The 23,838-nt window shown below is 41.4% G+C and overlaps 1 protein-coding gene across 3 annotated transcripts in view; it reads left to right on the forward strand.

Annotated features, from left to right (window-relative positions):
* LOC140188764 (guanine nucleotide-binding protein G(I)/G(S)/G(T) subunit beta-1) overlaps positions 1 to 23,838 on the forward strand; it is a 108,196-nt gene that overhangs the window by 38,952 nt on the left and 45,406 nt on the right. For all 3 annotated transcript variants that reach the window (XM_072245386.1, XM_072245385.1, XM_072245384.1), the window contains 2 exons: positions 15,379 to 15,476; positions 20,974 to 21,012. In XM_072245386.1, the coding sequence (XP_072101487.1) occupies positions 15,420 to 15,476; positions 20,974 to 21,012 (96 nt within the window). In that variant the 5' untranslated portion in view covers positions 15,379 to 15,419. The remainder of the gene's footprint in view (positions 1 to 15,378; positions 15,477 to 20,973; positions 21,013 to 23,838) is intronic.

Raw genomic sequence — 23,838 nt, forward strand, 5'->3', positions numbered from 1 at the left:
CTTGTAGAAAGGAAACCTCTGGGAGCTAGCTATCAGGTAGAAGCAGCAATAGGCCAGTCAACCTTGTGCCTGCCCTGCTATTCAGTAAAATCATGGCTGTCTTCTCAAACTAATCCCAGTCTCAGGATTCTTCTAATACCTTAAAATCTGTTGTTTTAAATATAGCAGGTGAGTCTCTGCACCTTACTGTGGCAAAGGCTGCCAACAGTAGCTCACCAGAATGCTCTGTCCTGGGCCAGTCTTTCACGTTCTCCCAGGCATAGCCCATCTTGGTCTATCCTTCCTATCCTAGGGATGGTCTTTGGAGCTTCTGTTGGTGTTTCATAGCTCTAGGTTTTTACTGGATGGGATTGCTAGCCCCATGCCCAACCCTCCTCTCGCAGCCAATCATAGCAGAGTTTCACAATTCTCTGAATAAATTTCCTATCGCAGGGTACCTTCTATTGAGGTTGTGAATCCTGATCCTAGATATCTTAGTGGACATCTTTCCTACATCTTGTTAGAAACAGAAAGCACCAACTTTAATCGTACTTCCTTCAGGGAGCTGTTGGAGTTCTGGTTAGTGAATGCAGGGGAGATGAAGCGAGTCTGCTTTGCAAGCTGCCAGAAAAACCAGTTAAGCACAAAATGAATCATGTCAGTCAAAGTCTTTGATTACCAAAATTGTTAGTTCTTTGGCTGAATACTGGATGCCATAAAATTTCTTGTGCCACAGTATATGGAGGGAAGTCCCTCAGATTTAATAACTTGAGCCATATCTACAATTTATGTCGTTTGTTTTTACTCCCTTTCTGTCCTGCGTTTATTCCAATTTCCCCTACCATCCCAGGGTTACTTTGCATTTCCTACATGCTATATTTTATTGTGTTTATTAATCTGTCATTCTCCAGTCTCTGCATACAAATGCCTGGAGGTTTGGCATTTTTGGCAAGTTATAGTTCTCTCTGTTAAAATAAAACTGTCATTATAATGAAATTATTTTTTCCAATTATTTCCGGTTTCCTTTTGATTTTTTTAATTTATGCTGGTGTGAGGGCAGTGTTGGCAAGACTTGTGTATTGCTGCTCCCAATTTGCCTTGAAGATTGTGTTGAACGTTTAAGAAATACAGCAGTCTTTGTGGTGATAAGTCATTTAATGCAAAGTTGCTCTGTGGAGCAGTTCTAAATTATTATATTCCTTTTCAGCGTACTGGGGTATAGGCTGTTTATAGCAGCTCACCAGAATCCTCTGTACTGGGTCAGTCTTTCAAGCCTAGCAAGTATTCCCCATCTTAAATCCTTTTCCCTCCCAGGGACGATGTCCTTGGAGATTCTGTTGGTGTTTTTGTAGCTCATGGGATGGGGATGCTCGTCCCCTGCCCAACCCTCTTCACACCCAAACTTGGTTCCATACATGGTGGAGTTGTTATATTATTAATTATACTTTTGAGACAAATCTTGTTAAGATATTTCACAGAAATGTAATCAAAATAAAAATGCAGACTGGAAAGGATATTTAAACACCAGTTATGAAATAGAGTGGGTTACATGGTCGGCACAACATTGTGGACTGAATGGCCTGTAATGTGCTATGTTCTATGAAATTGAGGTCTGCCTAACAGGAACCATTATAGTTCAGTAAGCATAATGATTAACAAGCAAAGAAGATTTGAACATGGTTAATTTCTAGGTGTGAGGGGTAGTTTGACTGGTCATGGCATTTGTTGCATAACAGAAGCACAGATGAGCATTTTAAGAACAGCTCAACTAATATGGAATGAAGCTACTTTATGGAAGTGGAACTACAAGACGTAAGTGCTTGACATTTGTTAAGGCAGCAAAGTTACAAGCAGGCATGAATGAACTAATGGTCAGAAAATTAGTTGCAGAACCTGAAGATGAATCTGATCATGCCAGTTTTCCTCATCCAGTGGTTGATATTAACCTTTTTTTTTTTAGAAAGAAGGGTGATAAAATATGGTGGGATGTAGCTTGTGTCATCTGTGTGTATGTGGAAATTGATTCACTTTATTAGGCTCTCCAGAGGTATCATGTAGATAAAAAAGGTGTTAACAATAGATTAATATACAGCAGAGGCACAGGTATGAGCACAGAATAAAAGTGAAGCTGATTCTGTGGCTACAACTAAGAAGTAGAATCAGGTGGGCAGTCCCCATCTGTCCAGACAAAGATAAGTTATTCCATGCTACCTCATGATGGCAAAGATTCCAGATCAGAAACGGTAAGGAGAGTTAACTCTTGTCACATGGAGATGGAAGAGACTGGAATCTGGAACATATCTGCTAGTGGAACCCAGTGGGACACGCAACAGCTGTGGCAGAAGTGGAATTGTTGACATATGGGGTTGAAACTTTGCATCAGGGCCAAAGATGGAGAGGGAACATGGCCAGTTTAGAGGAGAGGTCTAGTGGTGAGATAAGGGGCCATGAATGATGGTTGGACTCATGAAGAGTGACTGCCAGATTGAGCCAGATAGGAGAGGTGAGAGCCTATAAGCAATCAGATAGGTCTTTATGACAAGAGATTGTGTACTGCTGAGGCAGTCTTTGTAAAGGGTCTAAACCCAAAACATCAGCTATCAATTTTCATCCGTAAATGCATTGAGTTCCTCCAGCATTTCTTGTGTTTGAGATTTCCTGCATCTCTAGTCTCTTATAGGTAAGGTCAGTGTTAAACCAAAACAGGTAGCAAGCGGTCAAATTGGATCTGTTGCTTAATTCTGAAAGGGAGATTTAACATTTAATTCTGGACAGGCTCTTGCAATCATATATCCCTCAGTGTTGTGCTGGAATGTGAACTTCAGTTCTGATGTCACATCTTGATAGTAGAACTTGACCAGTATGCCTTCATTGTTCCATGGGCACTAGAAGAGTGACCAGTGGTGAATGGAAATTTCACAGAAGGATTTTCAGCCAAGAATATGATGTTCCCAATTGTTGAATAATTCAAGAAAGATTGCTGTTTATCTGATCATAGGTTCATGAGTACAACACTGAGGAAAACCATTTGACTTCTTATAGTTTGGTAGAATTTCAAAAACCCAGTCTCTGAAATCCTTGGAACTTCTAATATTATCCTCATGTACTGTGTACGTACCTGCTGCAAATTATGGAACGGTGAGCCTCATTCTTTCTGTCTTAAACGCCATCATCCATACTGGGGCATAAGCTGTTTACAGTAGCTTTCCAGAATCCTCTGTCCTGGGCCAGTCTTTGATTATTTATTCATTTATTGGCTGTGTGCATTGCCAGCTAAGCCAGCATTTGTTGCCTGTCCCTAGTTGCCCTTGAGAAGGTGGTGAAGAGCTGCTGCCTTGAACTGCTGTGGTCCCTGAGGTGTACACCCACAATGCTGTTAAGGAGGGAATTCCATGATTTTGACCCAGCAATAAAGAATTAGCAATATGTTTCCAAGTCAGGATAATGAGTGATTTGGAGGGGGATTTCCAAGTGGTTGTGGTGTTCCCAGGTATCTGCTGGTCGTGGGTCTGGAAGGTGTGCTGCCTTAGGAACTTTGGTGTGTTGCAGTGCATCTTGTAGATAGTAGACACTGCTGCATCTGTTTGTCGATAGGGGAGGGATTGGATGCTTGTGGAAGAGGTAATAATCAAGCAAGTTGCCTTGTGCTGGATGGTGTCAAGCTTCTTGAGTGTTGATGGGACTGCACTCATCCAGGTGAGAGGCGAGTATTCCATTACACTCCTGACCTGAGCCGTGTAGATGGTTGACAGGCTTTGGGGAATCAGAAGGTGAGTTACACACCACAGGATTCCTAGTCTTTGTGCTGCTGTGGTAGCTACGGTGTTTATATGGCTAGACCAGTGCAGTTTCCTGTTGGTGGTAACGCCCCCCAGAAAGTTGATAGGGGACTCAGTGATAGTAATGCCTCCAAATATCAAGCGACGCTGGTTAGAACATCTCGTTGGAGATTATCATTGCCTGGCACTTGCATGGTTCCAATGTTACTTGGCACTTATCAGCCAAAGTCTGGATATTGTCCAGGTCCTGCTGCATTTGGGTATGAACTACTTCACTATCTGTGAACATTTCCACTTCTGATCTTATAATGGAAGGAAGGTCATTGATGAAGCAGCTGAAGATGGTTGGTCCTAGGACACTTTCCTGAGGAACCCCTGCAGTGATGTCCTGCAGATGAGATGATTGACCTCCAACCACACAACCATCCTCTTTTGTGCCAGGTATGATTCCAACCATCGAGGGGTTTCCACCTAATTCCCATTGACTCCATTTTAGCTAGAGCACCTTGATGCCACACTCAGTCAAGTGCTGCCTTGATGTTGAGGGCTATCACTCTCACCTTGCCTCTGGTATTTAGCACTTTGATCCATAATTGGACCAAGGAGATAATGAGGTCAGGAGTTGAGTGGCCTTGACAGAACCCAAACTGGGCATCCATAAGCAGGTTATTGCCGAGTAGATATTGCATGATGGCACTGTTGATGACCCCTTCAATTACTTTGCTGATGATTGAGAGAGGTGGATAGGGTGGTAATTGGCTGGGTTGAACTTGTCTCCTTTCTTGTGTACAGGACATACCTGGGCAATTTTCCACATTGCCAAGTAGATGCCGGAGTTGTAGCTGTGCTGGAACAGTTTGGCTAATGCGCGGGAAGTTCTGGAGCACAGGTCTTCAGGACTATTGTGGGATTTTGTCTGAGCCCATAGCCTTTGCAGTATCCAGTGTTTTCAGCTGTTTCTTGATATCGCGTGGAGTGAATTGTTTTGGCTACATACTGACATCTGGGATGCTGGGGACATCTGGAGGAGGCTGTGCTGGATCATCTACTTGGCACTTCTGACTAAAGATTGTTGCAAATGCCTCGGCCTTATCCTTTGCACAAGTGTGCTGGGCTCCTCTATCATTGAGAATGGGGATATTTGTGGAACCACCTCCAGTGAGTTGTTTCATTGTCCAGCACCAATCATGGCAAGATGTGGCGGGATTACAGAGTTTAGATCTGATCCATTGGTTGTGGGACCACTTAGCTCTGTCTGTTACTTGCTGCTTATGGTGTTTGACATGCAAGTAGTCCTGTATTGTGGCATCACCAGGGCGACACCTCATATTGAGGTATACCTAGTGTTGTTCTCAGCATGCCCTCCTGCACTCTTCATTGAACCAGGGTTGATCTCCTGGTCTGGTGGTAATGTTAGAGTGGGGGATATGTTGGACCATGAGTTTACAGATTGTGGTTGAGCACAATTCTGCTGTTGCTGATGGCTCGCAGCACCTCATAGATGCCCAGTGTTGGGCTGCTAGATCCATTCAAAGTCTATCCCATTTAGCAAACTGGTAGTGCCACACAACGCAGTGGAGGGTTTCTTCAATGTGGAGATGGGATTTAGTCTCCAGAAATACTGTGCAATGGTTACTTCTACTAATGCTGTCATGGCCAGATGCTTCTGCAGCTGGCAGGTTGATGAGAATGAGGTCAAGTATGTTTTTTTCCTCTTGTTGGTTCCCTCACCACCTTCTGTAGTCTGTCTAGTAACTGTGTCCAGTAGGACTCAACCAGCTGGGTCTGTGGTGGAACTACTAGCCACTCTTGGTGATGGACATTGAAGTCCCCCACCCAGAGTACATTCTGTGTCCTTCCCACCCTCAATGCCTCTTTCAAGTGGTGCTCAACATGGAGAAGTACTGATTCATCAGCTGAGGGAGTACAGTACGTGGTAATCAACAGGAGGTTTCCTTGCCCATGTTTAACCTGGTGTCGTGAGACTTCATAGGGTCCAAAGTCGATGTTGAGAGTTGCCAGGGCAACTCCCTCCCTACTGTATACCAGTGTGCCCTCACCTTTGCTAGGTCTGTCCTGCCGGTGAGACAGTACATACCCAGGAATGGTGATGGTGGAGTCCTAAATGTTAACTGTAAGGTCTGATTCTGTCAGTACAAATATGTCAGGCTGTTGCTTGACTAGTCTGAGACAGCACTCACAACTTTGGCTGAAGTCCCCCGGTGTTAGTAGGGAGTACTTTGCAGGATGGTTTTGCCGTTGTCGTTTTCAGTGCCTAGGTCAATGCCAGGTTATCTGTCCAAGTTCATTCCTTTTTAGCAGTTGGGTACAACTGAATGGCTTACTAGGCCACTTCAGAGGGCATTTACGAGTCAACCACTTTGCTGTGGGTCTGGATTCACATAGGCTAGAGCAGGTAAAGACACCAGGATTCCTTCCCTAAAGGACATTAGTGAACCAGGTGGGTTTTTATGACAATTGATGTGGTTTCATGATCATCAGATTTTTTTTTATTGAATTCAAATTTGCCATCCTGGGTTTTGAATTCATGTCCCCCCATATATAATTGGGTCTCTGGATTACTGATCCAGTGGCCAAATTTCCCCATGTTTCTTAGATGAGGCCCCTGGAGCTTTTGTTGGAGTTTATATAGCACTGGCTTTTTATGGAATGGGATTCTCGCCCCATGCCCTACCCTTCTCCTTTTGCAGTCGGGCTTGGGACCGTCCATGGTAGAGTGGATCCTGACTCGGTACTATTTGTCAGAGTTACATAAGCATGCTTTAAGCCTCAATATCCATTTAGTAATAATATGGTGCAATGTGGGAGGTATCATGCTTTTTGCTGTTGTATTTGTAGGCGTCTTTCTCTTGCAGCTTGGGGTTTTGCAGTACAAGATGAAGATGTACTTTTCATTTGTCCTGACATCAAGGTTATTCCTACAGTGTTCAATTGTTTTTGAAATAGTTAAGAAAATTGCAAATTATTATTTTTAGTCAAATGGAGCCTTAGCCATGTGCAAAGTGTTCCCCATTCTTAAATGTACACATAATTAGGAGCACTGAGATTCCTGGGAGTCAGTTCCCAGCAATTTTCCTGTAATCTTTTTGATTTCTGCTGCCATAAAAATCATTGGTTGCAAGTGAGCAACCAGCTGACTCTCAGCTTTCTTAAGCAGTTGATGTTGGACTTGCTGTATAACTGAGAGGTGTTTCTTATTACAGAAACCATATAGGTACCACTCAAGAGTTATTTGTTCTCAGGCTCCATTGATTGTACCAGAAGCAACCCCAGGCAGCATGACAGGTTAAAAATTGTTACAAAGCCTGGCTGAATGTGTGGCACTGGGATTAATCAACTCTGCAGTACCAGCTGGTGCTTGCTGACAGAAGTAATTGAATGCTGCTGGAAAGGTTGGAATAGAGCATGTATGAAGAGAGGTAATCGGCAACATGCTGCTCATTATTTTCTAATTACCTGAGGGGATCCTGTAGTTCTGTTGGATAATAGCTTCATCTAGAGATGATAAACTAGAGCCATCATTTAATTCATGCTAAATCACATCAGTGCTTTATATGGGGGATAAATGCAGATTTTTCACGTTGGAGGGACAGTATGTTTAAGGTAATTCAAAGCACTTACCTAAATCAGTGGTATATGGTTGGCTTCATTTTCATTTTAGTTAATAAAATATAGTACATTGAAAAGTGTTTATAATTAAAATTGAGTCACCCACGTGAATGTGACTTGAAATGCTTGCTGAGTTATTAGGAGATTCAGCAGATGCTGGAAATCCAGAGCAGCGTGCACAAAATGCTGGAGGAACTCTGCAAGGACAGCTGGGTCAGGAGATCATCATTGAAGGGTCTCAGCCCAAAACATTGACTGTTCATTCATTTCCATAGATGCTGCCTGACCTGCTGAGTTCCTCCAGCATTTTGTGTGTTACTGTTGAGTTGGGTTGAAATTAGCTGCCAGAGTATTTATTCTAAAGCTGAGTAATCTGTATATGTAGGAGCTTCTAGTAAAACCCTTTTTCTTGGATCAGACCAATTCCTTCATATTTTCTGTTCCATTATGAGAACTAGAATGTTTTAACCTTCAAGTGCAAATTTGGCTTTTATTTTCATTAGTGTAAAGTTCAAAGTACATATATGTCACCATATACAACCCTGAGATTCAATTTCTTGCACGCATACTCAATAAATATACAACAGAATAATAACCATAATGGAATCAGTAAAAGACTGCATCAACTTGAACATTAAACCAGTGTGCAAATTGTGCAAATGCAAAACGAGAAACAATAATAAGCAATAAATATCAAGAACGCAAGTTGAAGAGTCCTTGAAAGTGAGTCCATAGGTTGTAGGAACATTTCAGTAATGGGGCAAGTGAAGTTATCTCCTTTGGTTCAAGAGCCTGATGGTTGAGGGGTAGTAACTGTTCCTGAACCTGGTGGTGTGAGTACTGAGGCTCCTGTACCACCACCTGATGGCAGCAGGAAGAAGAGAGAGTTCCCTGATGATGGCTGCTGCTTTCCTGTGACAATAATGCGTAAAAAATGGGCCATACTGGGCCATACCTCCTACTTTTTGTAAGATTGTTTTGTTCAAGAGCATTGGTGTTTCCGTGCCAGGCTGTGATGCAGCCAATCAATATACTCCCCACTGCACCTGTTGAAGTTTTAAATGTCAGAGATCTCAGTGAACATTCCAGCCAGTGATCAGCACAGGTCTTTAGTACCCCATCTAGACCGGATGCTTTTTGTGGATTCACCCTCCTGAATTTACCAATATACTGAGAGCTAAAGTCTACAAGTTGTAGAGAACATAAGCAAAATGCTAGAGGAACTCAGCAGGCCAGGCAGCATCTATGGAAAAGAGTAAGCAGTCGACGTTTTGGGCTAATGCTACCTGGCCTGCAGAGTTACTCCAGCATTTTGTGTGTGTTGCTTGGATTTCCAGCATCTGCACATTTGTAGAGGGCCATGACTTGTTTCCATTAAACTTGCCATATACACCTTGTGTTCTTTTGAACACATTATACAATTAATATCTATAAACTATCTTATGTACAGGAATTGACAAACAATCTTGAATCTTGAAGTGTTGCTGGCATTGGGAGGGAATCAAAAAGATCCTGCATTTCAGTCTTTTTCAAATATTGAACTTGCATCATTGTATTAAATATAAATCTCAGGGACTTATTCCATTATTTGTATCATAACTAACATTAGGACTGTCATATGGGCATTGCAATGTGATAGTTAAGGATTACTGTCAGAAGTAGCATCTTATGAACATTTTATAGTAATTCTATTCTCAGTTGAATGTGGAAAAAAAAAATCGTGCATTATTTTGAAGCTGAGGAGGGGCTAAGTGATCCAGTTTCAGTCTGACAGCTAGCACCCAAAAGTTGCTCCCTAATTATCATCACAGTGATGTTTATAGGATCTTGCTGTTAGGTCTCATGGTTTCTGCATTACAACCATGGCCAGAATACATAGCTACTCAACTAAGAATAAGGCACTTTGAATCCTACAATTATGAAAAATGCGGTTTAAATGCCACTTTTTCAATCTTGCATTGCTATAATTGAATCCTAAATATTAAGCTTTAACTGACTATCATTGAATTCTAAGGATGTCATTTTACAACAGTGATTTATTCAAGACTGCTGCAAATAATTTCTAACATCAAATCTGCAACATTTGTTAAAATCTCTGAACTGCAATTAAAGTACCTATCTAATGAAATAAATTTGAAATGAGTTCTGGTATGTCCGGGCCTTTGTCATTGGCTGAAAAATGTTATCTGAAATTTCCATTGTGATAATTATAAATATTCTATCATATTAGAAAGCATAAGCTGGACTAATGCAAGCAGATGTTTTTAATCCCGTTGTGCTCGTTCTTAATCACTGAATCAAAGTTTAGCATGTGGTTATAGTTATATTGCTGAAACTAGGGTGTGTGTGTGTTTGGGGGGGGGGTGTTGCGGTTCTGTTAAAAGGAGTAACTGGGTAGGCTGACTGTATTTGCTGTGGGTGACCTTGTAGTTATAAAGTTGTGAAGGGCATAATGTAGGTTCAGTGTCTTAACTGGAGGATATAGATTTTAAGTGAGAGTTGAAAGATTCAATGAGGACTAGAGGCAACTTTTTCCACACAGGGTAATAGGTATATGTGCTGAGCTGTAGAGGCAGGTCATGGTTAGAAAAGGTTTAGGGATATCAACCCAACACAAGTAGATGGGACTACCTCACATAGACTTCATTGTTCACATGGATGAATTGGGTAGAAGGACTTGTTTCTATGTTATAAAACTTTGACTCTATATTTTACTTATTTGAAGTTTTCTTATTAGCTTAAGTTACTATACTTGAAAAGCTTTAAAATATTCTTGAGTATATACACACACCTTTTCTGCAGATTCTACGAAGTTCAAAGAAAGTTGTTGCAATAAGACAGTTCTGTTCCTAGCATCACTCTATGGACATAGAATCAATCTATGTATAAAAGCTATCTGATGTATTTATACTTTACTGTTATTATTAGTGTTCTTTGTGCTGCTTTGGATCTGGAGTAACTGTCATTTCATTCTCCTTTACACTTTTGTACTGGAAATGACAGTAATTTTGAATCTTGAATTTCCTGAAATATCTCAAAGCAGAGATAGTTGCTACCTTGTACAATGTTTGCTAGTTCATTGGCATCGGTGTATAAAGTTACTCAAGGAGACCTTGTAGCTATTTCCAAGTTCCTTGACATTTGAAATCTTCAGTCTGCTACTCCAAAGTACACAATATCCCATGGCATAATTTGAGAATTAGGGTGTCTTGTTTTATCTCCCACCCAATATGACTAAAACTGTGTGCCTTCTGTAAATTAGATGCAAAGTACACAGTTTGAAGTACTTTAATTAGCTAACTCCATGTGAGGTTTTGACACAAAAAGTTCTTACAAATACCGGATTGTTCTTCGACATAAGTGAGACAAGTTCTGCGTGATTGCATTGTATATATGTATGGGAGTTGGACATCACTGGAAGTTACTGCTAGTCCTAATTTTCCCATGAATTGTAAGGCAATTGAAGTGATCACAGGGTTTAATTGGACATCTTGGTCTGTAGTGCAAACTAGGCAGATTGTCGCTATCGTCACTAGGTGTGTTATTGAGACGAGCTATTTACTCCAATGTATTTAACTGTGAATTTAAATTCATGTTGAGAAGTGAGCTTGTACCCAGACCTCTGGTTTGAGGTGTGCTTAGATAGCATAAAATAAAAGCTACAACTGTTATATTAGTTAACTCAGCACCTCTGGAGAAAGAAATGTACAAAATTCAGTATTTTCCCTACGGCAGAGGTGTTTTAAGACCAGAAGGCATGGGATTGTGGTGAGCAATGAGGTTTAGATGAAATCTTCAGTATTTCTTTTTTTCTGTCCAGAGAGTGGTTCCATTCTGGAACACAGTTTATAACAGGGTGGAGGCAAAAACTTGCATAACGTACAAGACACTTCTGAATGAGCATGTGAATCACTAAGATATAGAGGGGGAAATACAGTTAAATAGGAGTGGTACATGAAGGGTTACTTGAGGCATGGTGGGCCAGAGGACCTGTTTCTCAGCTAAATTTTCAGCATTTCTCTCTCATATTTCCAGCATCTTCACTTTTCCTTGAAGTGACAAAATGCTTTGCAACTACTGTATTTTTGATATCATCCTTCTAGTATAGCAAACAGTAGCAAGTTCCCATAGCCAGCAGCGTAATGATGACCAGGTAATTTGTTTGAGCAGATTTTATTCGAACTAATTCCGTGGCGATACTTCCAATGTCTCTTCCAAAACTAGGGGTCTGCCTTGGTTGTGGCGGATGACTATGACTTCTTGTTATGCTCTTTGCTCTCCAAGAAGCATTGCAGCATTGTGTGTGTAAATCAGGGGTTCCCAACCTGTGTTCTTTGGACCCCTCAGTTAATGGTAGGGGTCTGTGGCATTTTTTTAAAAAGTTGGGAGCCCTTAGTGTGGAGTATAAATAAGTGAGGGAGGGGTGAGGCAAGTGATAGTTGGATCTAGATGAAGGGAGAATAGACCCAGGTGGAAAAGGGTGGAGTCAGGATTCACAGGGTAGTGACAAGTAAGGAAAGAGGAAAAAGGCTGGGGGGTGGGAGCAGATGCAGACAAGAAGGGTGAAAGTTGAGGTGTTCAATCTAATAAGGAAGGAAGGTGATAAATAGAGCTAATTGAGCAGAGGGCCAGGAGACTTTTTTTTAATGTGGGGGATAGAAAGATGGAACTGACTTGGCGAGGGGAAATGAAACTGCGTGACAGGGTGGGGAATGAGAAAAGTGGGAAAGAAAGCACAGGGAGTGTGGTTACCCGAAATAGGAAAATTCAGTGTTTGTACTACTGGGTGGGTTCACTATCTCTTTCCTCTTACTCATAATAATGTCTCAGTTTGCAATGTCTGTAGCAGGTCCTCTTATCTGCTAGATTGCACTTGACCAATGTGATTCAATCCAAATTATTTTTAAATTATTGCTGGTTGCATACTGTGCTTCACTGATGGGTAGCACAAAGACCCTGCTGTTATTTTAAACATAGCTGATAATGACTTGTCCAAGATTACCGTAATAAAAGAAAACTGAAAACACTGCATCTCTTGAAAACATTTATGTAGCGTAGAATTGGAAAGAATGATAGATTGTTTGCACAATGTGATCTTTCTGTTCTATCAATAGAAAATTGGCTAGTTTGTTGCCTGTTGTAAAAGAACAGAGCTTTAAATTGTTCTTGTCTGTGTAATTCTTGTTCTCAGTTCCTCAGCATGTGTCAATACATGTCTTAGTAAATCAGCTGTGCACTTGGAGAAACGCAATGTTAGCAGCTCAGAATGACTGCAGTAGGCCCTTGTTTTCTAACTGCCAGAACCCGGTCATGAATTGGTCATAGTCTTGCACCTTGTAGGATCTTTTGTGCAGATTGGGATAGATGACTTCTCTATGAGTAAAATGACTGCATTTGGAGGAATCATTGGTTCTAAATGCTTGGAATTCCACAATGGTAAGTCCATTTCATCCCAAAGCAAATTCAGATAAAAATTGACCAGTAAAGTGGTTGTTGAAATGCTGGAAAGTTTGCATGCAAGAAGCTGGAGGTCCATGAGCCAGTCCTCATTAGGATAGAGAGGGTCAGTAGCTTTAAACTCCTTGGTGTTATCAGAACAGAGGATCTGTCATGGGACTAGCATGTAACTGGCATTACAAAAAAGGCATAGCAGCACTCTTTGTTAGAAGTTTGCTGAGATTTGTATGTTCCCAAAAACTTCATCAAACCTCTGTAGATGCATCGTGGAGCACATCCTAGCTGGTTGCATCCTGACCTGGTATGGAAGCATCAATGTCCAGGAGTGGAGAAGACTACAGAATTTGGTAGATGCAACCCAGTATATCACAGGCATAGCACACCCCACCATTGAGTACATCTACATGGAGAGCTGCCACAAGAAAGTAGCATCCATCTTCAAAGATCCCCACCATTTAGGCCGAGCTGTCTCCTCACTATGATCGGACAGGAGGTATAGAAGTCTTGGGCCCATACCACCAGGTTCAGGAACGGTTTTTACCCTACAGCCATCAGGCTTCTGAACCAGTGTGGATAGCTTCATTCACCTCAACTCTGGCCTGAATCTGTGACCTACAGACTGACTTTCAAGAACTTGTTACATCTCGGGTGTTAGTACTATCTTATTTGCAGTTTGTCTTGTTTGCACTTTGGTTGTTTGTCAGTCATTGCTTATGCATAATTTTTTTGTAAATTCTATTGTATTTCCTTTTTTCTGTAAATGCCTGCAAGAAAATTAACCTCAGGGTGGTATATGGTAGCATGCAAGTACTTCGATAATTTACTTTAACTTTGTGGTCTTGGTGTCGGAGGACTATGACACCAAGGCCCCATCACCCGATCTATATTGGAACAGTGTTGATGTATCACTGAGGAAGTTAAAGCAATATTGTATCTGAGTAAATTGGTGTGATTACAATGAGAGGTCATTTACTCCAATGAACAGTAAATGGTACTGACAGCCCTATGGATTAGATCTTGTTCTGATAGCTTTAACCCAGGCATGTTGTTTCATAAAAAGATTAAAGGATTTGGTGTCATTGCCCTAACCACAAGCTCAGTTTAGACTTGTCCAATGAATGTGCACGTTGGGAGCCAGTTTGTGGGTAAGGCTTAATTCCAGTGAAGTGCTGCTCAGTTGCAGCTTACTTCAAAATATAGCTGGCATCTGGGTGAGTAGCACAGTGACAGTTTAGTTAACCATGCTGTTGTAAATTTAATTGATAGAAGCAAATATTTGCATAACAATTATTCTACCTGTAGGGAAAGCAGACACAAGTTTAGAAAATTTATTTGGACTAAGTTACTTTAGTTGGATCGTTAGATTGTTCAAGAGTGTAGAAATATAGGTGCCTTCTAGCAAAAGTCCATTTTCAAACAGAAATGTCCATTCTATTTTGTACATCAAATCTAGGAGTCAATGTCTCTATTGATATTATGAGAAACAAGAAAGTGCAGATGCTGGAATCTGGAGTAATAAACAGTCTGCAGGAGGAACTCGACAGGTCCAGCAGTAGGAAAGGAATTGTCAACATTTCGGGTTGAATCCCTGTATCAGTACTGAAAATTCCTTTTGTCATTTAGATGTTTGAACTGCTGAGTTCCTCCGGCAGATTGTTTCATGGTAGATTTCTTGCTTGTGCTTGCCAAACAGGCTTTCTGTAATTCTACATTGATTAGATTTTTTTGCACAATTTTTGCTAGTTTCTTAGCAAATAGCATTTACTTGTATTGCTTTCACCAGTAGAACCTTCTCTTTGATGTATCTACCATATTTCAGTTGGCTTAACATAAAGGTAATAGCATAAATAGAAACTGTCTTCTGGCAGTATCTGGATTTGGGTCATGGATTGCCAGGAGTTTGTATAATTAACAGGTTTTTGTTAAACCGATTTGGCTAAGCAGTGAAATCAACAACCCTTAACCTTGAGTGAATGATACTGTTGCGAAGACTCTGCAATTCGCACGTAGTGAATAGACTAGACCGAAAGTGATGAAGCAGTAGGCCAAGCTGACATTTAGAATCTCAGGAAAATAGTGAGTATGTAACTTGATTTTTGAGGGGGGTTGGCAGGAGTCCTGATATGGTGCTGGTTGGGGATTTCATTCTTGTCTTGGCTGCTACACATTTAAAATAAAGTAATTTTATAAGTTATGGAGAAAAGTTGTGTTCCATTATCCTATCTGTAAAATTGTTCAATATACTTGGTGTGTTTTCAGTGAATACCTTTTAAGTGTGCAAAGTATGGAATAAAGTTGTCAGCACATTTAGAAAGTTTGATCAGAGTTTACTGCTCAGAATGACTAAAATTTAATTTACTAAACATTTGTAGTTTCATGTTTATAGTTCAATTCCTTCATCTTTACCTTTGTTAAAGGAAAAATGCCGTTCACTTATAGTGAATAAACCAGATTATATGAAATTGTTTAGGTGTCTATTTTACCCAATCAGTGATCACCTTCAGGAGATGACCTCTTTTTGTTTGTTTTCAAGATATTGGAGTGTTGCAGTGGAGGCAAGTGTAGTCCAGGAAAATGAGTGAGCTGGAGCAGTTACGTCAGGAGGCTGAGCAACTGAAGAATCAAATCAGAGTGAGTATTACATCACTGCCATGTGAACTATTACAATAATGTCACAATTTAACTTGAACAGGAGGGAGTGAGTAAATGTGTGAGTGCTTTAGACTATATGGAAGCATGTGGGGTTTGTCTGTACAACTGTACATAGTCAAATTCTGAGTAGTATGTGGTTAGCATTGATGATTTGGTGAAGCAGAAGAGGTGTTTCTGGCCAGCCTCTGATGTTGAATTATGAATAGTCAATGGGGAGTATTTCTTATTGCTGATCAGAGCTGTTTTCCCACTCTGCCCTGATCACAGTGTGTGTGTGTGATAGTGCAGTAGGTAATTTACTAGACAGCCTGAACTTGTCATTTTTATTACACGTCAATTGTAAGATCTTTTTTCTACAGAAGAAAATAACTTCAGTAACTAGATTGTCATAAAATAGAGAACTGCATCATTGCCCATTCTGACTAGAATGTAACCCATTGCTTCAGTTGCTTTTTGCAATGACTTAGTAGGACACTCGGGTCAAGGGCAACAAATGTTGAGTGTGCTTTTTGTGTCCTGAGATTGAATTAAAAAGAAAACTTCTGCCAAGCAGTTCAGATCCCTTTAAGAGCCTTGATCTTCAAGGTGTGGAAAGTGGGATTCACCAAGTCCTTCATTGGGAGGCATCAGTGCAGCCAGGCAAATGACAGCTTCCATTTATGAACTCCCTGACTTCAGTGATGTGCAGTGCTCCTATCCAGTATGACATTCCTTAACATTTTGTGAGCACTTAAATTTTAAGGGTCCAGTTAAAGTGTGTAAGTATGCTGACTTTTATTTTCTCATGAGACAATTGGAAGCTGTTAATGAAGGGATAAAAAGGTTTGGCTAGGCAAAAGTATCAAAACAGGTTGCTCCCTTACAGCTAGAGCTGCTTGTAAGCAGTGTAATAGAACAGGTGTGGCTACTGCTTATGTTTGTCTGAGCTGTCTGACACACATTCACAGTTGAGCCCTGGATTCTTCTATCTCACATGGCCTCACCATCCGTCATCTTAATCACCGGATCAGCTTGGATCGTGTCCTTGTTTTGCTCTTCATCCACTGCTGCTGTCCCTAGGGAAGTCAAGGTAGTGTAGCAGTTAACTATTTCAGCTTGGGGCATCGGAGTTCGATTCCAGCGTCCTCTCTAAGCAAGTTGATTCCTTCACGTGTGCACATGGGCACTCCGGTTTCCACCCACAGTCCAAAGATATACCAGTTAGAATCAGAATCAGGTTATTATCACTGGCATGTGTCGTGAAATTTGTTAGCTTAGCAGCAATTCAATGCAATACATAATATAGAAGAAAAAAATAAAATAAAATAATAATGAATAAATAAGTCAATTACAGTATATGTATATTGAATAGATTAAAAATAATGCAAAAAAATGGAAATAATATATATTTAAAATGTGAGGTCATGTCGAAGGGTTCAATGTCCATATGGGAATCGAATGGCAGAGGGGAAGAAGCTGTTCCTGAATCGCTGAGTGTGTGCTTTCAGGGATCTGTACCTCCTACCTGATGGTAACAGAAAAGGGCATGCCCTGGGAGCTGGAGGTCAATAATGGGCGCTGCCTTTCTGAGACATCGCTCCTTGAAGATGCCGTGGATACTTTGTAGGCTAGTATCCAAGATGGAGCCAACTAAATTTACAACCCTCTACAGCTTCTTTTGGTCCTGTGCAGTAGCGCTCCCCCCCCCCCCACCCCATACCAGACAGTCATGCAGCCTGTCAGAATGCTCTCCATGGTATATAAGACCATAAGATATAGGAGCAGAAGGAGGCCATTCAGCTCGTTGAGTCTGCTCCACCATTCAATCATGGGCTGATCCAATTCTTCTGGTCATCCCCACTCCCCTGCTTTCACCCCATACCCTTTGATGCCCTAGCTGATCAAGATCCTATCTATCTCTGCCTTAAATATACCCAATGACTTGGCCTCCTTGGCCCCTCGTGGCAACAAATTCCACATATTTACCACCCTCTGATTAAAGTAATTTCACCACATCTCTGTTCTAAATGGACGTCCTTCAATCCTGAAGTGTGCCCTCTTGTCTTAGAATCCCCTACCGTGGGAAATAATTTTGCTGTATCTAATCTGTTCAGGCCTTTTAACATCTCTGAGATCTCTCTTCATTCTCCTGAACTCCAAGGAATACAACCCAAGAGCTGCCAGGACGTTCCTCATATGGTAACCCTTTCCAATGTCAGTATATGCTTTCTAAAATAAGGAGCCCAAAACTGCACACAACATTCCAAGTGTAGTCTCACAAGTGCCTTATGGAGCCTCAACATCACATCCTGGTCTTGTGTTCTATACCTCTAGAATTGAATACCAACATTGCATTGACCGTCTTCACAACCAACTCAACCTGCAGGTTAACCTTTAGGGTATCTTGCACAAGGACTCCCAAGTCCCTTTGCATCTCTGTATTTTGAATCCTCTCCCCATCTAAATAATAGTCTGCCTGTTTATTTCTTCCACCAAAGTGCATGACCATACACTTTCCAACATTGTATTTCATTTGCCACTTCTTTGCCCATTCCCCTAAACTATCCAAGTCTCTCTGTAGGCTGTTATGTTTCCTCAGTACCACCTGCTCCTCCAGCTATCTTTGTGTCATTGGCGAATTTAGCCACAAATCCATTTATACCGTTGTCCAAATCATTGACATACATCATAAAAAGCAGCAGTCCCAACATCGACCCCTGTGGAACTCCACTGGTAACTGGCTGCCAGCCAGAATAGGATCCCTTTATTCCCACTCTGTTTTCTGCAGACCAACCAATGCTCCATCCACACTAGTAACTTTCCATGGGCTCTTATCTTGGTAAGCAGCGTCATGTGCGGCATCTTGTCAAAAGCTTTCTGAAAATCTGAGTACACCACGTCTGCTGCATCTCCTTTGTCTACCCAATAAAAGTTTTTGAGTGTATTTGTTGACATACCAAATCTTCTCAGACTCCTAATAAAGTATAGCCACTGTCTTGCCTTCTTTATGACTACATCGGTATGTTGGGACCAGGTTAGATCCTCAGAGATCTTGACACCCAGGAACTTGAAACTGCTCACTCTCCACTTATCATTTCTCTGAGGATTGGTATGTGTTCCTTCGTCTTACCCTTCCTGAAGTCCACAATCAGCTGTTTCGTCGTACTGATGTTGAGTGCCAGGTTGTTGCTGTGACACCACTCCACTAGTTGGCATATCTCGCTCCTTTACACCCTTTCGTCACCATTTGAGATTCTACCAACAATGGTTGTATCATCAAATTTATAGATGGTATTTGATAGCCATGCTATCATGGGTATATAGAGAGTAGAGCAGTGGGCTAAGCACACACCCCCTGAGGTGTACCAGTGTTGATTGTCAGCAGGGAGGGTATGTTATCACCAATCTGCACAGATTGTGGTCTTCCAGTTAGGAAGTCGGGTCCGATTAGAGGCCCAGGTTCTGCAACTTCTCAATCAGTATTGTGGGAATGATAGTATTAAATGCTGAGCTATAGTCAATGAACAGCATCGTGGCGTGGATGTTTGTGTTGTCCAGGTGGTTTAAAGTGCGCGAAGAGCCATTGATATTGCATCTGCCAATGACCTATTGTAGTAGGCAAATTGCAATGGGTCCAGGTCCTTGCTGAGGCAGGAGTTCAGTCTAGCCATGACCAACCTCAAAGCATTTCATCACTATAGGTTAACTGGTCATGTAAGTTGTCCTGTGATTAGGGTAGAGTTAATTTGGTGGGTTTCTGAGCAATGCGGCTCAAAGGACTGGAAAGGCCTGTTCTGCCCAGTGTCCCAAGATTAAAATCTCCCGATTCATACTTCTGTTTTCAAAATCTAAATGGCCTAGCATTTTGACTCGCACTATGGCAACTGGTGCTGAATTCCATGGACAGCATTCCTATTGACAGCAGTTGGATTGATGTTTACCATGCATTGTCAAGTGCAGGATTTTCATCCCATTATTATTCAGGAGGTTTGTCAACCATTTGATGGTTGAATTATCAGAATTGATTGGTGCGGAGTGCCGAATTGGAGATGAGATAAATTGCACCATCATTTCATCTCGCTTCCAGCTGTTTAGAGTACAAAAATAAACCAATTTGAGCAGCTGCTCCTTGAGTCCATCATCCCTACTTTTACATAGGCCACCAGTAGTAGCTCACCAGAGTCCTCTGTCCTGGGCCAGTCTTTCAAGTTTTCCCACGTTCTTGGTATATCCTTCCTCTCTCGGGGATGGAGTCTTTGGTGTTTCTGTTTGTGTTTCTGTAACTCATTGGTCCCCAACCACCGGGCCGTGAGGAAACTATGAGTCAGCTGCACCTTTCCTCATTCCCTGTCACGCACTGTTGAACTTGAACATAATGTTGCCATCTGTCCCGTATTTGCCGGGACATCCCGTATATTGGGCTAAATTGGTTTGTCCCATACGGGACCGCCCTTGTCCCGTATTTCCCTCGCTAAGGTAGAGCATTCCTGTGAAACCTTTCGTGCCGAAATGACGTAAAGCGAAGAAGCAATTACCATTAATTTATATGGGAAAATTTTTGAGTGTTCCCAGACCCAAAAAATAACCTACCAAATCATACTAAATAACACATAATACCTAAAATAACACTAACATATAGTAAAAGCAGGAATGATATAACTACACAGCCTATATAAAGTAAATATGCAGGTACAGTATAGTCGGGAAGATTAAGCCAAAACCGATTTGGGGGGGGGGGGGGGGGATCGACACGTACACGCATGCACACACAGGTGCCTGCGCAAGGCTTCATGGTCTTGGTAGTCTTTCCTTGGGTAAGCACAATTGTCCTGGGATTTGACTGCTACTTTTGTCCCTTATTTCCTTGTTTGTGAGTGAGAAAGTTAGCAACCCTAACTGTAAAAGACATGTTGAGGTGAGCTTAACCCTACTTGAACACATCCCCCCCCCCGCCCCCCCCCCCCCACCCCAGGTCGGCCGGTCCGCAAGAATATTGTCAATATTAAACCAGTCCGCGGTGCAAAAAAGGTTGGGGAACCCTGCTGTAACTCAAGGCTTTTTACAAGATGGAGCTACTAGCCCCAAGCTCAGTGCTCCTCCTTTCATGGCTGGGCTTGGGACCATCCATGGCTGAGTTGGATTTGTGCTATCCAGTCTAAATTGATGGGAATGGTAGATTTGTAGTCCTACCTGTGACATTTTTGAAGATAGCATACCACTTTACATCACCACGCTCCAAAATAGTTTATTTACATGTTTATGGCACTGAAAGGTCATGAATTCAAATACTGCCATTAGAAAGTCATAAAATTGTATCTAAATCTAGCATTGAACACTCTGGGACTTTTCTCCCATGGTCAAACCTTAAGCTCATAAGACATAAGAACATAAACAGGAGCAGGCTATCATTTAATACAGGACAACCAATTGATATAGCTATTGATGAATCTTTATTGGAATATATTGTAATTTTACTTAATTTCTTGTTATTTTTCAGGATGCCAGAAAAGCATGTGCGGATGCCACTTTGGCTCAGGTAATGTGATTGCAGAAACTTAATCGTTTCCAATGTATTTCTTTTGATATCTAAACATTCAAGTGATAACTTAGAAAAAGCATTGAAAAGGTTTTACCATTTGTAATTCAAAACACCCTATTGGAATTTGGCCACCAATTAGAAATAGCATAATGGAGTGGAATTGACGTAATAAAAATTGAAAGTTGTCATGAACTTGTCATAAACGTAAGGCATTTATAATCTGAACTAATAGGTGTAAAGAGGGATTTGTAGTTTAAAATTTAATTTGGTCATTTGGTCATGAAATTCTATAACATATTGGACCTTAATCAAGCTGTTAGCTAAGGTACTGGGAGGCATTAGGAAAAAAGATTAGAATGTGTGGTTAAAAACAGCAATCAAAGTAGATAGGATTCAAAGAATTGAATTAGCATTTTATAGAGAGGGAAATAGTGCAGTTTTATCACCAGTTGAAACTTGTCATTGCCATTTAGCCCACTACCACTATTAACATGTTCTGAGGTTTGTACTGCAGAGTTATCCAGATGATTTATGATAACTAAATATTTTTAAAGCCTACGTTTTGGAAAGGTGCACACCTTTATTTTTTGGATGTGTTCACACTCCCACAATAGTTGATAATAGTCACTTGTTTCAGTATCAAATCAATAAGCTTGATTTTTTTCCATTTCCTCCTTGGTTGGATTTAAGTTTCATCCTATGCATTTTGAAATGTAGCACATGTATGTGAGGAGGGGAATCACTTTGGTTTCAATTAAAGGAATTTTCATCTGGCTGTGTGACAGACTTGTCCTGGGTCTTTGTGCTCTTAACCAGCATGCATAATATAATTTACCTCAGAACTGCATAACAAATGTTTATTTATACATTCAGCAAGAAATGGGAAGCTTTTGATGCTTTTAAAATGCCACACAGTATCAGAATCAGGTTTATTATCACCGTCTTGTGATGTGAAATTTGTTAACTTAGCAGTGGCAGTTCAATGCAATACATTATCTCGCAGAGAGAGAGGAAAAAAAAATAAACCATAATAATAACTAAACAAGTAAATCATTTACATTAGGGTTAAAAATGTGCAAATACTGTATATTTAAAAAAGTGAGGTAGTGTCCGAAGCTTCAGTGTTCATTCAGGAATCGGATGGCAGGGGGGAAAGAAGCTGTTCCTGAATCGCTAAATATGTGCCTTCAGGCTTCTGTACCTCCTACCTGATGGTAACAGTGAGAAAAGGGCATGCCCTGGGTGCTGGAGGTCCTTAAAAATGGACACTGCCTTTCTGAGACACCGCTCCCTAATGATGTCCTGGGTACTTTGAGGGCTAATGTCCAAGATAGAGCTGACTAGATTTACAACCTCCTGCAGCTTTCGGTCCTGTGCAGTAGCCTCTCCATACCAGACAGTGATGCAGCCTGTCCAAATGCTCTCCACGGTACAACTATAGAAATTTTTGAGTGTTTTTGTTGACATGCCAAATCTCTTCAGACTCCTAATAAAGTATAGCCACTGTCTTGCCTTCTTTATGACTACATCGGTATGTTGGGACCAGGTTAGATCCTCAGAGATCTTGACACCCAGGAACTTGAAGCTGCTCACTCTCCATTTCTGATCCCTCTGGGGATCGGTATGTGTTATAGACAATAGGTGCAGGAGTAGGCCATTCGGCCCTTGGAGCCAGCACCGCCATTCACTGTGATCATGGCTGATCATCCACAATCAGTACCCCGTTCCCATATCCCTTGACTCCGCTATCATTAAGAGCTCTATCTAACTTTTTCTTGAAAGCATCCAGAGAATTGGCCTCCACTGCCTTCTGAGGCAGAGCATTCCACAGGTCCACAATTCTCTGGGTGAAAAAGTTTTGCCTCAACTCTGTTCTAAATGGCCTACCCCTTCTTCTCAAATTGTGGCCTCTGGTTCTGGGCTCCCCCAACATCGGAAACATGTTTCCTGCCTCAAGCATGGCCAATCCCTTAATAATGTTATATGTTTCAATCAGATCCCCTCTCATCCTTCTAAATTCCAGTGTATACAAACCTAGTCGCTCCAATCTTTCAACATATGACAGTCCCGCCATCCTGGGAAATAACCTCGTGAACCTCCGCTGCGCACCCTCAATAGCAAGAATGTCCTTCCTCAAATCTGACCAAAACTATACACAATACTCCAGATGTGGTCTCACCAGGGCCCTGTACAACTGCAGAAGGACCTCTTTGCTCCTATACTCAACTCCCCTTGCCATTAGCTTTCTTCACTGCCTGCTGTACCTGCATGCTTGCTTTCAGTGACTGATGAACAAGGACACCTAATCTCATTGTACTTCCCCTTTTCCTAACTTGACACCATTCAGGTAGTAATCTGCCTTCCTGTTCTTGCCACCAGAGTGGATAACCTCACACTTATTCACATTAAACTGCATCTGCCATGCATCCGCCCACTCACCCAACCTGTCCAAGTCATCCTGCATTATCTCAATATCCTCCGCATATTTCACACTGCCACCCAGCTTTGTGTCATCTGCAAGTTTGCTAATGTTACTTTTAATCCCTTCATCTAAATCATTAATGTATATTATAAATAGCTGTGGTCCCAGCACCAAACCTTGCGGTACCCCACTAGTCACAGCCTGCCATTCTGAAAGGGACCTGTTAATCCCTACTCTTTGTTTCCTGTCTGCCAACCAATTTTCTATCCATGTCAGTACCCTATCTCCAATACCATGAGCTTTAATTTTGCCCACTAATCTCCTATGTGGGACCTTATCAAAGGCTTTCTGAAGGTCCAGGTACACAACATCCACTGGCTGTCCCTTGTCCATTTTCATGG

This window comes from Mobula birostris, chromosome 27 (assembly GCF_030028105.1).
Source record: "Mobula birostris isolate sMobBir1 chromosome 27, sMobBir1.hap1, whole genome shotgun sequence".
Classification (NCBI taxonomy): Eukaryota; Metazoa; Chordata; class Chondrichthyes; order Myliobatiformes; family Myliobatidae; genus Mobula; species Mobula birostris.